This window comes from Penicillium manginii, assembly GCF_028828005.1.
Source record: "Penicillium manginii strain IBT 31320 chromosome Unknown utg000011l:1.0-1395921.0:1.0-1396616.0, whole genome shotgun sequence".
NCBI classification, from domain to species: Eukaryota; Fungi; Ascomycota; class Eurotiomycetes; order Eurotiales; family Aspergillaceae; genus Penicillium; species Penicillium manginii.
The window spans coordinates 494,754-508,734 of record NW_026643112.1 but is presented as its reverse complement, the minus strand read 5'-3'; the positions used below and the strand labels follow the sequence as shown (position 1 = coordinate 508,734).

The following is a 13,981-nucleotide window of genomic DNA, read 5'->3' as shown; positions in this document are numbered from 1 at the left end:
AGTAGCCAACTGGACTTGGAGGATTCAAGTATACTTCATCCCAACAGCACGGGTGGTAAACTCTTCCAGTTCCGCCTCTCCGACATACCCTCTCCCCAACAGGACCACACGGCCTTTCTCGCTCCATCGACAACCTTCATGTGGTGTTTCTCGAGGAACTGTGAAAATATATGCATGATGACTGTTCTGTCGCTTGTTGATCCGGCGAGGCGACCCACAATATACAATGGCCAAGTGAGAGTGGCCATGGGCGTTGACAGAACGCAGACTCGAAGGACACTATCAAATGCGGAACGGTATAGCTCTTGGTCGCGGGAGTTCAGAAGGGCATGGTCCGGGTATGGGTCAGCCGATGCTATTATCATGCGTAGCATCAAAATACCGCAAAATTTGTACGCCCTCGCGATTTGCACCATGGCTTCCATATACGCGTCGGACGAGTGGGATGACTCTATTGACCAGACCTGCAAGCTGCCTATGAGAGACTCGGCTCCCTCTGTGCCATCCTCACCAAGTCGGATTCGGCCGATCAGATCCGCTAGACGGTGCATCAGAGGCCATAGTCTACCGGCACAGCCGAAGACGGTATCTATCCTGTCTATGAACTCGGGGCCATGCACACCGGAAATCACGAGAGGTTGTCTGCCAAGAGATAGGGCCAGCATGACATTGAAATACTGGAAAATCTTCCGAAAAAACAGGAGACATGAATTGTCCACAGTTTCATCTTGGTATTCTAACAAGACTTTAGCTCCCTGGAGATGGCACCATGCATTATCTGCTGAGTTGCCGAGAACAATCTGAAAGCGGTTTTTAGAATTGGCTATAATGTCGACAATTTGGGGCATACCTCGTAGTAAATCAATAACAAGCTGCTGGCTAGCAGGTTAATTCGGGCAGTACCATCTAGTTGTGGCGATGAAAGCTCAGTGGCTAAGAGGCTCAAAGCTTGTGAATGAAGTCGAGTTGCACGGTCGCGCGTCTCTGCTCCTAAGTGGTACAGATGCGCCGCAGCAACGGCTTCTACGGCCCGTTGGACCTGTGTTGAGCTGGAAGTTCGTGGAAGAACATGAAGAAGAAAAGGATTCGAAATGTTGGGCTGAGGAAAGGAAAACGAGATCAAGCTAGCCACGATGGTCGAGAAATGATAAACAAACTTCGTCTCGGTGCTGCTGGGATTTGCAGGGAGCAGCACCGGCCGGCTAGATGTGGGGTTGTTGTTGGTATTCTGATATTCTCGCACGCGGTCTCGAGTACGTGCATATTTGACCATAGACCAGTCAGGATAAACGCATTCAACTTCTCGTTCGACACATATTTGACAGCCAGGTCGAGCCTCGTCGCACTTTTTCCGTCGTTTCCGGCTGCATGTTCAACGGAGTTAGCTGATTCGGGATTCTCCGATCAAGAGTTGGCATGCACTACCAGTTCAAACATCCCCATCTTGACCTTGTTTCGGGGCCTCGGGGCATTCTGGGCCCAATTTGGGAGCCCAAGAGTCTCCGTCAATAGGTCAGATTGATAGAAAATATGTACAATGCAATCCTGCAGAAGTGGTAACCTTCTGCGAAGTGGAGAGAGCGGCACGCGGTCCGGGGATCAGCAGTCATGTGATACATCAAGTAGTGCTCTGAATGCCGAAGTGGCTATTTATTATTTGACAAATATTTTATAGAACTAACTATTAAATCAAAGGTATCATATATCACAAATAGAATACTAAGCTGCGCCGGTCATGAAAGAGAAAAGAGAAACAAAAGCGACACCTTGAAACTACCTGGTAGTACCTAGGTAATAGGTGTTGAGCATGAATATGTATAAGCTCATGGGTGCTATTAACAATCACCGAAGTCCTCATCCCTGTCCCAAAAAATCATTCTTCATCGCTTCCTCAACGCTCGTGGCTAGACTCAGGAAGTTGGTGGATGATGTTGGTTGCCTCCAGCTCGGATGGGCCACGGGCATTTCGGGTATTGAAGGAAGGGTCCCAACTCCAATGCCCGGACTGTTGACGTGGCGATGAAGGGCCATAACTAGAAACACCGTCGCCAAGCGGCGGTGACATGGTATTGTAGCGACCTGGGTCGGGGCTCGAAACGGAAGTTGTATCGGTCATGGGTGGCTTGCCTGCATTGCTAGCCACCTCAGGTCCACCATTCGGATGATTGAAAAGTGCCCACCGAGCAGTCCGTTCAGTTCTCCCATCCTGAGAAGACATCCACTGCTTATAGACTCGATTACGACCGAGTAGAAAGAAAAGAGCAACCAAAATTCCCAAAAAGACAACACCAGCAACAGCAATTCCGGCGATGGCACCTTTGCTGAGACCGGAGGAACCACTACTCGAGTTTGAACTCGAACTCGAACTCGAACCGGTTCCTTCACTTCCCTCCGCTGGGGGTGATTCACCCGGAAGTAGCATGTATGGGGAATCGAATGCTTTGTCATATTGTGTTTTGAATGTTTGGGTGGAGTTCTAGAGAAGGGATCTGATATTAGGTCTATTGACTGTCAAGGTACGAATGGTGAAGGGCCCATACCGGATTAATAACCCCGACCATACCATTCGACTTGCAGGATCCGATTGCAGTGCAGTAAAAGAAAGTCGGCTGGCGTAGAAGAATAAGGTCAGAGCTTGAACTATTAGCCATTTGCTAGTGGTGAAAATCTTACCTCAGTATCATTAACGGTTACCGACCATTTAGGTGGCTATCGAGAAAATCATAAGCCCCCCTGCTACCACATATCATGTCGTCACTAGAGTCCACTGTACTTACTTCACCAACCAAATTTCCATTATTGGTCTCAAAATCATCGAAGATCCCCGAGAAGAAAAGTCCATCAGCAGCAGGCACACAAGGTGCATCGTAATCCGCTTTGACGACCGAGTGATTCGTGGGGTAGAACTCGAAAACAACTACATCGCCAACGTTTGCGGTGATGCTATGGGGAACGTAGGCATGTGGACTGGTTTTTGGTCCTACTGAAACCGTATGCGTTGCCTTTCCAGTCGATGTCGAAGAGGTCGTAGAGCCCGTAGTTACAGTCCCGGTACCAGGTGTAGATTGTGCACTTCCAAGACCCACCACGGCGATTGACGTTAGGGCAGACCAAAAGACCTGTCGCGTAAACAGCATTTTTACTTGACGTTAACGACAGTGATGCTGTGTGGTGAGAGGCAGTTGGTAGAATGAATGCATAGCGGGGGAAGAGAAGGGGTAATACGAACTTGAAAGGAACCCGACCAAGTAGGGCCAGCACATTGGGACTTGGCAGATTATTAGCGGCTTAAGGCCGTAAGCTTTGTTCTAGGTCAGCTCTTTTGGTTCGGTCCATGGAAAGCGAATTCCTCCTATTTTTGTGGGAGATAATCAGCCTATGCTTGCTCCGGTTGCTCTCAGGCGTCCCTCGGGATCCACTTGGACGCATATGGGCGTGATACACGGGTCAACATAACATCCACTACCTGATTTTTCAAAGTCCAGCTTCAATTTTGCTTTTCTTGACAGATCCTGGCTAATAAATCGAGATTCCCATTTCATGATGCGATACGACCTCTTTGCCAGGCAAAGGAATCGCGAATTGTGAAACAAGGGCCCATCAAAGGACCTTGCTCAATAACGGCTAAACTCTGAAGCTGTGTCTGATCACAATGAATTTCTTTGAGCCCTGCAGTCAGCAACGCTCTGCATAGGGCCGACCAGGATTGGATTGGATGGGCTGACTGCCAAGACGGGCGAGGGGGCTTGGTTCTTCAAGGTCTGTGCCCCCAAGGCAATGGCGAACATAATTTAGACCCGATTTCGATGAATCCGAAACACGTTCATGCATGTCTTGCAGAGAAATTGTGAATCAAATGTACCATATCAACTGTGGCCGAGAAGTAGTCGTCTGTGATGAAATGAAATGAATTATAAACTGAAGCATGGGGCACTCAGCAGTACATGACTTTCAACGGGGAAGATACCGAATGTGGAGGCTGACCCCCTGTCAGCCTCAGAAACGCTCCTGGGGCCAAAGCCTCACCCAGATATCATTGATCTGGCAGGGTTTCATTTCGGAAATTCCGATTTCAGTGCAGATACGAATGTGACCCTGCTTCCTAGCGTGTCCAATTTTCAGACTGACTCATGCAAAATTGAACGCTTTAGAAATTATCATTTCAAGCCTCATAATTTGCGACAAGCCACCGTAATCCGTTAGCGAAGTGCTTACTCGTGGCTATGTCGTTGAAGTTATTCTTGATCTGATGACATCGTCCAAGCCTCTTCAGCTATATCGGTTTTCAAAGTCACAGAGCCACTTCTTGTCAAAAATCAGCTCGGCACCAAGAGCTGTCGATGGCGCAGCCAAGTTGGGATTGTCGAAATAAGAGAGATTCGCTCAATTGCCAAGGAACGCATCGTCATTAAGTAGCTGAAACATATGGTAGGTCTGAGTGATCCAGCCCCCAATCTGATATCCTTGAATGCCTGGCATTGTGCCTTGCTGCTCTCCCCTTGTGCCTCTTGCACCTGGCCCTTGGCCTTCAAAATTCGTGGTCACGCAGAATTGACATGCAGAACTATTTTCTATTACCACAGGCTGTCCTAGTGGATTCACGGTCTCAGTTGGATAGCTTTCGGATTCTCTCGCCCTGTAAATGGCTTTTTTTTTGCCTTGATCAATTTGTACGCGACGCCATACATTAGTCTCAAAATAGCCGATTGCTTCCCGTAATGGACCTAGGTGCCGAGCACGGGTCTTGTGAGGAACTCATCAAGCAGTGCAGAGTCTGCAAAACGATGTTGCAATCCAAGAATCTGCATACTACGGGCCTAGTTTTACTTTTCCTAGCCGACTCGATTGAATTTAGTCTCAGGAATCCGGGCGTTCCTAGGTATAAAGCTCCAGAACTGAAATGATCGTAATTCATCTTCCATGCTATCAGTCACCGATCGTTCGACCTCGAATCCCGAATGCAATTAAAAGCCAAACCAGCCCAGGAGCCCTGGAATCCTCCTTCAGATTTTACCTTTTGTTTGGCGCATGAAATGACCCTTTTGGGTATCTTCTAGTAGTCCTAGCGCATTCTTTCAAGGCCAACCGTGGGTACTTTGCTCCTCTAAATTCGCTGAAATGTACATGTAACTTCCACAGAGAAAGCCGATAGTGAAGCCTCTCCAAGCTAGTAACTAAATATTCATAAGCTAAAGCTCTCATGGATCAGTAGCGTAACTGTTAGTCTAAATTATGGATATCTCGGTGTTTTGATGTCGTGGCGAAAAGAATGATAATTTTGTATCCGGAAAACTTGAAAAGGAAAGAACTAATGTTGGAAAACAACTCCTAGTATTGTTGATTAGTATGAAATCAGAACTTCAAAGGTTCAATTCGATTGTATACTACCTAAAGGTACATATACAGGCTCTAAATCTGCTCTCATGCCTACTCTGGGCGTGATCGACAGTTTTAGCTTCCCGCTGTCCCATAGCAGCAAGGCTGTCCAGGCCTATTGGTTGTGAAGCTATTGCAAAATTGAAGATCCAGGATACTAGAGGCGTAGGATTACGAGGTGATAATTATCATGATGATAAGCGGGTCATTGCCCACTCCCGCCTATCTAAGAATACTATATCAACTAAATAATTTTTGAAAGTTTAAGGCCGTAAGGCCGCCAGTGGGCAGCAGCTGCTAGTGTGACGTAGTACGTAACAAACAAAAGCCCGAGTGACCCAGTCCTAGTTTCGTAAGTGCGATACGCTAGCTGCCAAGGTGGGGTTGAGCAGCCTGGAGCGTCTGTGCAAGCGAGTTCGTGGCATTTATAAGAGCGGCCTCCCGTCCATGCCAGCTTTCAATTTACCAAGTCACCCATCATGTCGAGGCAAGTCGATAAATTACCACCTCCTAGTGAAATTCGAAGGAAGAAAGTGATCGTTGCAAGTCCAAGTCGGTAAGACTTTGCTTTTAATGCCACTCCATAACATGGCCAAAAGGTTATTCGACCCTAGAGTTAAGCATAATTTGGATATAGTTCGGGAACACTGGGACTCTATGGCGCAATGAAAATCTTGGGCTATCGCCCCTATCACCTTTACGAATGCCTCTTTGTCCATGGCGCAACCCATATGAAAATCTTCAAGCAAGCTGTGATCGCTCAATTCAATTGGCTATCCGGCGTAAGACGACTGAAGAAACCCGACTGCGAGAAGTGGCTAGCCGACTATGATGTGAGTAGTAATTTCTCTCCCAATCGAGTATCACTGAGGAAACTTCACCACTTGCTTTGGAAGCTGATCAAAGCCAGTGTATTATTGAGATTCCGAGCTACTTCGGAATGGACGTGATTGAGGCTTACGCAGAAGATCCCGATGTTAAATTTATCCTTACGGAGAGGGATCCTAGGAAGTGGGCCCAATCATTCAACAACACAAGCGCGAAAGTAGTCGCTATGGGAAGCAGCTTCCCATGCAACATTTTGAAGTATTTTCATTCCGATATCTACCACTTCATGGATATGAATGCACTGGTGTATCGGGCTCTAGCGGGTGCGACAAAACCAGGCGACCCAGAGAATGAGGACATGCTATGTGAATATTATTCCTCATAGTGAGTCTCACCTTGACTTCCTTGCTGCCTCATTTTAACCACTAACAAAGCTTCGATTTATAGTATAAAAAGAGCCAAGTCGATAATTCCGGAAGATCGCCTGTGTCTTATTCAGCTCGAAGATGGGATTGACTGGGAAGCCATCTGCCCATTCCTGGGTGTACCAGTTCCAAAGGAAGACTACCCAGATCGAAACCAACCCGAGAAGTTCGCATTCCTGCTAAATGAATATCTACAGCCAAAAGTTCGAACCGCAATGTTTAGATTTGGTGCTGTGGCTGTTGCTGCGCTCGGGATTATCGGGTGGACAGCCATTACAAATGGGCCATCCTTACTTCCACGATTCATGGGAATCTCACCACCTTGAGTTGCCCAAAAAATAGGTAGTTCTTTGCACATAATCTTGTCTTTTTGAGATTCGTCAACATTATTTCTAGTTACTCAACACATAAATTATCATCTAAACGCTGAGGTATCGCAATGCACTTTGTAAATCAAATGGAGGACCCATTCTAGGACCTGCTAGTAAGACCCTCTTGACTTTCCTCGTCGTCTGTCTTCCGTGGCGATCTGTGTGTCTCTTTCTGGAGTGGTGATATTTTGGCCGCAATTATGTATGTGCACATCCCAATTATAGCCACTTCGGGTAGCATGGTCATGATCAGATAGGCTGTCGGGTTGCCCTTGATGGCATTGAACTTCATGTTGCTCGAGATGACGAAGACAAGCGAGTATGTGAGGCGAATGGCAAACAGAGGAATGCAGACGGTAACACCATCGAGTGCCCATCTTTCCTCCCCGAAGCATTCGTGTCGGTGGATCCAAAAGAGAACGAATATGCCGACAAGGTAAACGTAGATAACTACCAACAAGCCCAGACTAGCTTGGCTCCATGCGGTGGGGAGAAGGGCGTGCTCGACATGCATGACGGACACCCAGCCACCGATTGATATGCCGATATCGATCCATGTTATGATGGATGGAGCCCAGAATATCCATTTTCCGGCAAGGTGAATTATTTTGTTTCTATCGAGCGATTGGTTAGCGCCAGGTCCAAATTTAATGCAAAGGCTGGGCCGTTTACATTCTTTCCAGCAGTTCCAGCAGGAGAAATATAATTAATATCATTCCCAGAGATTCACAACAAATATCGCGGCCCATAGTCCTTGGGTATCGTGGTTTATGGTAGCGAGCTTGCAGCCAGCCCCGATAATCCTTAGGAGTGTGAAAACACCGATGCAGAACCAGCCTATTTGGCGCCTCCATCGGAAGTAGAAGGCGAACAACAAAGGTAGTGAGAATGCGGCGATTTGTGCAGCAGCTATACCATCGCGATACGTAAAAACCCCATCGCCAGCCATATCGCGAGTAAAAACAAAGCAATAAAAATCAAATTATAGGTGGAATGAGGAGGGCGAGAGATTATTGTCAAAATTCTTGACTGAATGAAGCTGGTGGATTTTGATCAATGAGCGAGTGCTCACTTACCCTTTATAAACATCGAGACTATAGTTGTTGCGCTGCATTGAACTTGCCAACTGAAGTTATTGAAACGAGTAATGCGATTGGCTGCTTCCAAGACCCACAGGGCTGGGCTCACAAGAAGGGCAACAATCACGAGTACACGTGATGTACGGCCGAATATCCCTCCGATTATCTTGTTTATTTTGTTTGCTTTTGAAGATCGACAGTCGCGTTCTCTTGGCGTTCGTCTGCGCCCCAGGGCTGAGTTTTGTGGGGGGGGGGGTGATTGCCGGTCTCATTACAACAGATCCCTAATCTCCTTTTAACAATGATATTTCGATCTTACTTTCTGAGGATAACAGCCCTAAAAGCACTCGATTTATAAACCAAGAAGGTGGTCGTTTCCATGCAAGGAGTTATTTAGTTGAAGGGTCTTGGAAACCCAACATTGGATTTTTGCTCGCGCTTTCACTTCATCCGGGAAAAAAAGAGAAAACCAGGAAGGGGGGGATAAATCCATTCCTGTCTTTTTGGTGGGATCTCGTTTGATCCGTTCGAAAGAATAGACTCGTAGTCTCCGGCGTGGATGGAAAGGAAAATCGGAGGCCTTAGGCCACAATAATTGCCATATTGAATTAGTGTCGCTCGGTAAGTATCGCCCAGCCTGATACCAAGCGGGGTTCGTTTCCGTGAGGGGTTTATGAGAGACAAAAAAGCCACAAATATGAACAGTGTCCTTGAAAAAGGTCACACCCCTTTTCTATGACACAAGATGATCGCAAAGACTCAAGCCATCGTGGCTCGCGAGCCCACTGAACCCTTGAAGCCGAACTGGGCAATGGAGGAAGTGACGCTGGGTGGATTTGGAGACGATGAAATGCTTGTAGACATGATTGCCACCGGAATTTGTCACACGGACATTGTTCTATCATCCGTCCCTGCCGGTGCAATTGGTATTGCGTATCCCAAGATAGTAGGGCATGAGGGTATTCGAAATCCTGTCGGAGTTGAGCTCGCCAGTCCTCTATACCCTGTGTTGCTGACAATCGTTGAAACTCAGGTGCAGGCATAGTCCGAGAGATTGGCAAGAATGTCAAGACCGTGCAGCCAGGAGACCCAATCTTGCTATCTTTTTATTCCTGTAGAACATGCGAGCAATGTCGAACGGAGCACCCCGCATATTGCGATCAGTTTGCCAAGGGGAATTACATTGGTCGCCAGGACACCATGGAAACAGCCTCCGATAGTCAGCCCGTCTGGTCCCAATTTTTTGGGCAGTCTAGCTTTGCGCAAACTACCGTTGCCAGTGAAGCATCTGTTGTCAACGTCAAGAATCTCATTAAAAATCTGGATGAGTTGAAACTCTTGGCCCCGCTTGGTTGTGGATTTCAAACTGGCATGGGAGCAATTCAGAACATTGGTCTGGCCACCCCAAATGATGTGGTTTTGATCACCGGTCTTGGAGCTGTTGGGATGGGAGCCATCATGGTAAGATGTTCCTGTGACTAAAATCTATGCCATCTAGACAAATAAGGCTAACAAGCGAAACATAGACAGCAAAAATCTTGAAATGCAAGTCAATAATCGCAGTCGATCGCGTCAAGTCTAGACTTGAAATAGCAAAGTCGCTAGGTGCAACCCACATTATTGATACCAGTGATTCGGCATTCACGACTCTCTATGAGGCCGTACGGCGATTGATTCCCTTGGGAGCCTCTGTTGCAATAGAAACAACTGGAGTCCCTACTATCATTGAGCAAAGCGTCCAAGCAACAACTCCGCGTGGGAGATTTATTCAGATTGGGGTCCCGCCACTACAATATGAGCTGAGTGTGAATCTCACTCAACATATCAATGTCAGTTAAGTCCCTTTCCGCGAGATGTTTATTTACTGATCATTTAATATATATGCAGAGCGGCCGGTCTATAATGGGTTGCATTGAAGGAGACTGTGTTCCTGAGAATGTAAGATGCTACGATTTCCCATGGAGTATGAAATTTGTAACTGATCATGTACAGGCAATTCCACAAATGATTGATTGGTATCGAAGCGGAAATTTCCCTATTGATAAGCTAGTTGAATATTTCGATGTAAGCTGAAGCGTCCCTTTGAGAATTGCATATCTGATCTATATCCAATAGGCCACGGATTACGAACACGCCCTTAGGAAATTGAAAAACGGCGAAACTATCAAACCAGTTCTGATTTGGGAACAAAGTTGAAAAAACGCATTGGAGCATTTTAGACTAGTCGCTAGTAAATGAACACCAAAACACAATGACCAAAGTATACTATCAAGACAACACTGAGTAACAAGCCTTGAGGGTCCTGCGTCCAACGGCTGAAGAATAGAAGGCAAAAATTCAAAATTGAATAGAGACAAGGTTGATACGGCAGCAACAAGCTTTCATATCAAAGGGCCGGAACTATATCAATCAGACTAGCTTAGTTAGTGTTGCGGCTACCAGAAGCACTGGAGGTGGAAGAGCCGAAGCCGGGGGGAGCACCGCCGCCGCCGCCGCCGCCGCCCATGCCGGAGTTCTCATTCTCAACGCCACCCTGCTCGGTGTAGTAGGCAGCAGGAGTAACGGAAGAGTCCACAGTAGAGTCAACACCAACAGAGATCCAGGCAAAGATACCGTCGCTAACAGAGTCACCAAGAAGGATGTACTCCATGAAGGGGTCGATAGTGTCGGCCTCCTCTGAGAGGATGCTGTCTTCGGCGTTGGTGGTGATATCCTGGGTGTTGGTGCTATAAGGCGAAGTCTTCTCGACCTTGCTGATGAGGTCCTGATCGAAGAAAGTCTGTCCAACGTGGGAAGAGGTGGTGGAGTAAAGGCCAGAGATAGTTCCGTTCTGCAAAACAGTAGTCTCATTGGCGGGGTGGGTTAAAACTGTGAGTATTGTTAGTCATGGATCAGAAATAGGTCAATTGGACCGTCGTACCATGAATGTGAGTAGCACGACCGGTGTAGTGACCGGGGAAGATTCCCTCAAATTGGACAACACCATCAGCGTTACTAGCCTGGATTCCGCGCAGGAAAGTGGCGTCGAGGTTGCTGGTGTCGGAAGAATCTCCGTTGCCGCTGGCGGTGACGCCAGAGTAGACACCCTGTAATTACCGTGATTAGACAATGAATTTAGACCTGCTAATGATATGAAACCACTTACAGTGGCATTGCAGTACCAGATATCAGTGTAGACATTTGGCAGAGGCTCGCAGGTGTTGGTGTCGATCAACTGGAAATCCATGTACAGAGGGACACCTTGCTGGTCCTCGGTGATATCCTGACGGACGAGCTCACCGGTAACGTCTATATACTTTGTTAGTTCCTGTTATGCGATGAAGTCAAGTCATTTAACCAACAGTAAGGTCCCTGGGTAACATCGGGAGCAAGAATGCAGCTGCCCTCAGAGGTAAATAGCAGACTGGGATCGGTGTTGAAATCAACACCAGTCAGGTTTGAAGCGTGCGAAGTCGCCAGCGCGGTGTCGAGATCACGAGCCTTGAGGAAGTTTGCGTCTGGCAAAGGTCAGTTCAAACTTTTGCGCGAAATTCAAAACATGAGGCGTACCAGACTTGAGTCCGCGACGGCGACGAAGGTGCTTGACGGCAGCAGCGCGACGAGCAACATTTCTGCTCTCAAGGCCGCGAGCCTTCATCTGGGAGGCACACTGAGACAGGCTGCGGGACTGGATGGGTGCATTGCGCATGTATAGGGCACGCTCAGCAGCTTCAGCCTTGTGGTCGTGACCGGGATGGGCGGAAACAATGCTGGCTAGACCAAGAACGCCGACGGCGAGGGCAGATGCGAGTTGAACCATCGTAGCTAAATATCAATTATAAAGTAGCTTGGTGGTAGAATGGAGATCTGCAGAGAGATTTTCTGGACTCTTGATTGACTTGAGGATTTTCTGATGAGTGAATGCATTTTAGAGAAGCAGATCAACTCGGCTTTATAGAAAAGAAAACCATGCCCGCACGGATAGACCCACGCTGAGAAGGCTCTGGAAAGGGAACTTGAATAACAGCCAACCTGCGTGCCTCCGAGGTGCACGGATTGGGCCTGACAAAGGGCATAGAGGTACTCAAACCAGGGCTAGCAAATCAGGGCATACCCATTTCTCACACTATGCACCGATAGACATATCAAGGCATTTCCGAGTCCCACAGCGGAGCATGGCCCCTGCCCCGGTGATCTAGACATTTGAAGGTCGAGGTGTCGTGGTCCAGGTAAATTCGTCATTCTGCAGCTCATTGGTGCTCGGTACATGATTCAGATTGACTTCTTTCTCCTTGGTGGAAAGCTGATGAATCAACGCATAGGTCACAGAAACTCGCGTGGCGCTGCCAAGGATCTCATAGACGAGTCGCGGAGTTCTAATTCTCCACATAGAGGATTGACTACGGGGAGCTGGGGACCCATAGCTCAAAAACCGTCAGATCTAAGTGGAGGGAAATAGAAGGATCTGCGCTGATGACGAGGCGTTTTACTTTGCATCCATATGCCAATAAACTGGACCTATAATGTTCCAGTGATTTCAATTTAACCATAACGCATATTATTACTGCGACGCCGCTCGGAGGTGTATGTACTTGGTATTTATGCGAAGTGTACATGTTGCGATTTCTTTAAATCAAGTCCGTTCCAGAAAAGTCACGGCTCAAGCGTACGAATAGCCCTCTAGAGAGGGCCAAGACCGCTATTGTAACAAACTAGGAGATTATTAATCGGGACAGGGACTGTCGAACAGTTTCAACAATTAGCGTATGTAGATCGTTTCCCCTTGAATTAAGGTCCAAGTCCCTGAGAACCCCCTGGTCCTGTATACTAGTCTAACGTACCTCGCATACGTACTCGTTCTTGGCAGCTTGCCTCCGACGGGGGTCCCTCCGGGCGGATGTATCATTCCACGGTCGCAAAACCCCGTTGATATTGCGCCAAGCCTACATTCACTTGGCTAATACAAAGCTTCCCGGGAGAATTGAACCAAATAGTCAAACATGAAGCTATGAATGCGACATGAGAATCGTGGAAAAACTTGGGGCCAAGCAGTTGACGAATTCCGCGGGTCGGGCTTGGCAGATGCTTGCGTCCGGTGATCCCGAGGATCTGCCGATTTCAAGCAATTACATGACTGCGCCTCAGCGGTCGCAAGGTTTCGACGCTTTCTTTCTCAATTCGATGCTACGGAGTATAGATGCTATGTATAGTTACTCTGGTGTATCGCTGCGGCTGGCCGCCACTGTGGATCGCCAGCACGCACTCCATAATACATACATTCAGTATGGAGGAGTAGGCACCTAAGATAAGCTTATACATGTCGAAACAGGTTTCCTGTAACTAAAAAAATCCACTCTTAGTAATTAACTTACCAGTAGGTAGTGGTTAACTTAGAGCCCCAACTTCAAATAATGCCGAACTGAAAAATTGGAAGGATGCCCTCCTCTCGAAATTCCATGTTCTCATTCCACGGCTCCTCATGATGCATCATCATGGAAAAAGGAATTCGCGCTGATGTTCATCGGGATTGTAGGCCCGGAGGTTTCCCTCCATCGGCCACAAAATCCGAACACACGTCTTTTGACCTGAGACTGCCCAGGTGGAACTCCTATTAATATCACTGAGCCGGTATTTAAATGGTCTTCCAGTTCCTCGCACACAGCCCTTGGGAGAATCTTACATACTACTTAATAGTTTACTCCCAACCGATGTAGCGAAAAAAGAAAGTGACTATCTAGGTAGGTCTATTTACCTAGGTATCATACGCTCTAGTATGAGCCTCCAGGGCTCGCGCTTGTGAAAGTGAGTTTCATTGCGGACCTTGTTTTCTTCCAAGGTTGGTTGGGCCTTGATAATACTTATATCATCACTTTCCGACAGCCAGAAATATGTCTAGTTTCAATTAGACCTTATGCAAGAGAGT

At 47.4% G+C, this 13,981-nt stretch overlaps 6 protein-coding genes across 6 annotated transcripts; 2 read left to right on the top strand and 4 right to left on the bottom strand.

Annotated features, from left to right (window-relative positions):
• Positions 1 to 35: 35 nt before the first annotated feature.
• On the bottom strand, positions 36 to 1,273 carry N7533_013460 (transcription factor domain-containing protein; the record flags this gene model as incomplete). The annotated part of the gene is made up of 2 exons (XM_057110110.1): positions 36 to 800; positions 851 to 1,273. The coding sequence occupies 2 exons, from the start codon at positions 1,271 to 1,273 to the stop codon at positions 36 to 38; spliced, it is 1,188 nt and encodes a 395-aa protein (XP_056952812.1).
• A 618-nt stretch (positions 1,274 to 1,891) lies between these two features.
• On the bottom strand, positions 1,892 to 3,137 carry N7533_013459 (uncharacterized protein; the record flags this gene model as incomplete). Its single annotated transcript, XM_057110109.1, has 3 exons — positions 1,892 to 2,476; positions 2,541 to 2,640; positions 2,695 to 3,137. The coding sequence occupies 3 exons, from the start codon at positions 3,135 to 3,137 to the stop codon at positions 1,892 to 1,894; spliced, it is 1,128 nt and encodes a 375-aa protein (XP_056952811.1).
• Positions 3,138 to 5,855: 2,718 nt separating this feature from the next.
• On the top strand, positions 5,856 to 6,955 carry N7533_013458 (sulfotransferase family protein; the record flags this gene model as incomplete). The annotated part of the gene is made up of 4 exons (XM_057110108.1): positions 5,856 to 5,932; positions 6,014 to 6,209; positions 6,287 to 6,588; positions 6,652 to 6,955. The coding sequence occupies 4 exons, from the start codon at positions 5,856 to 5,858 to the stop codon at positions 6,953 to 6,955; spliced, it is 879 nt and encodes a 292-aa protein (XP_056952810.1).
• Positions 6,956 to 7,100: 145 nt separating this feature from the next.
• On the bottom strand, positions 7,101 to 8,114 carry N7533_013457 (uncharacterized protein; the record flags this gene model as incomplete). Its single annotated transcript, XM_057110107.1, has 2 exons — positions 7,101 to 7,614; positions 8,077 to 8,114. The coding sequence occupies 2 exons, from the start codon at positions 8,112 to 8,114 to the stop codon at positions 7,101 to 7,103; spliced, it is 552 nt and encodes a 183-aa protein (XP_056952809.1).
• A 710-nt stretch (positions 8,115 to 8,824) lies between these two features.
• On the top strand, positions 8,825 to 10,275 carry N7533_013456 (NAD(P)-dependent alcohol dehydrogenase; the record flags this gene model as incomplete). The annotated part of the gene is made up of 6 exons (XM_057110106.1): positions 8,825 to 9,071; positions 9,119 to 9,540; positions 9,606 to 9,908; positions 9,967 to 10,017; positions 10,072 to 10,143; positions 10,195 to 10,275. 6 exons carry the CDS (start codon positions 8,825 to 8,827, stop codon positions 10,273 to 10,275), a joined length of 1,176 nt encoding a protein of 391 aa, XP_056952808.1.
• Positions 10,276 to 10,498: 223 nt separating this feature from the next.
• Positions 10,499 to 11,878, bottom strand: N7533_013455 (intradiol ring-cleavage dioxygenase; the record flags this gene model as incomplete). The annotated part of the gene is made up of 5 exons (XM_057110105.1): positions 10,499 to 10,947; positions 11,000 to 11,165; positions 11,225 to 11,367; positions 11,421 to 11,576; positions 11,629 to 11,878. The coding sequence occupies 5 exons, from the start codon at positions 11,876 to 11,878 to the stop codon at positions 10,499 to 10,501; spliced, it is 1,164 nt and encodes a 387-aa protein (XP_056952807.1).
• Between the last annotated feature and the right edge of the window lie 2,103 nt (positions 11,879 to 13,981).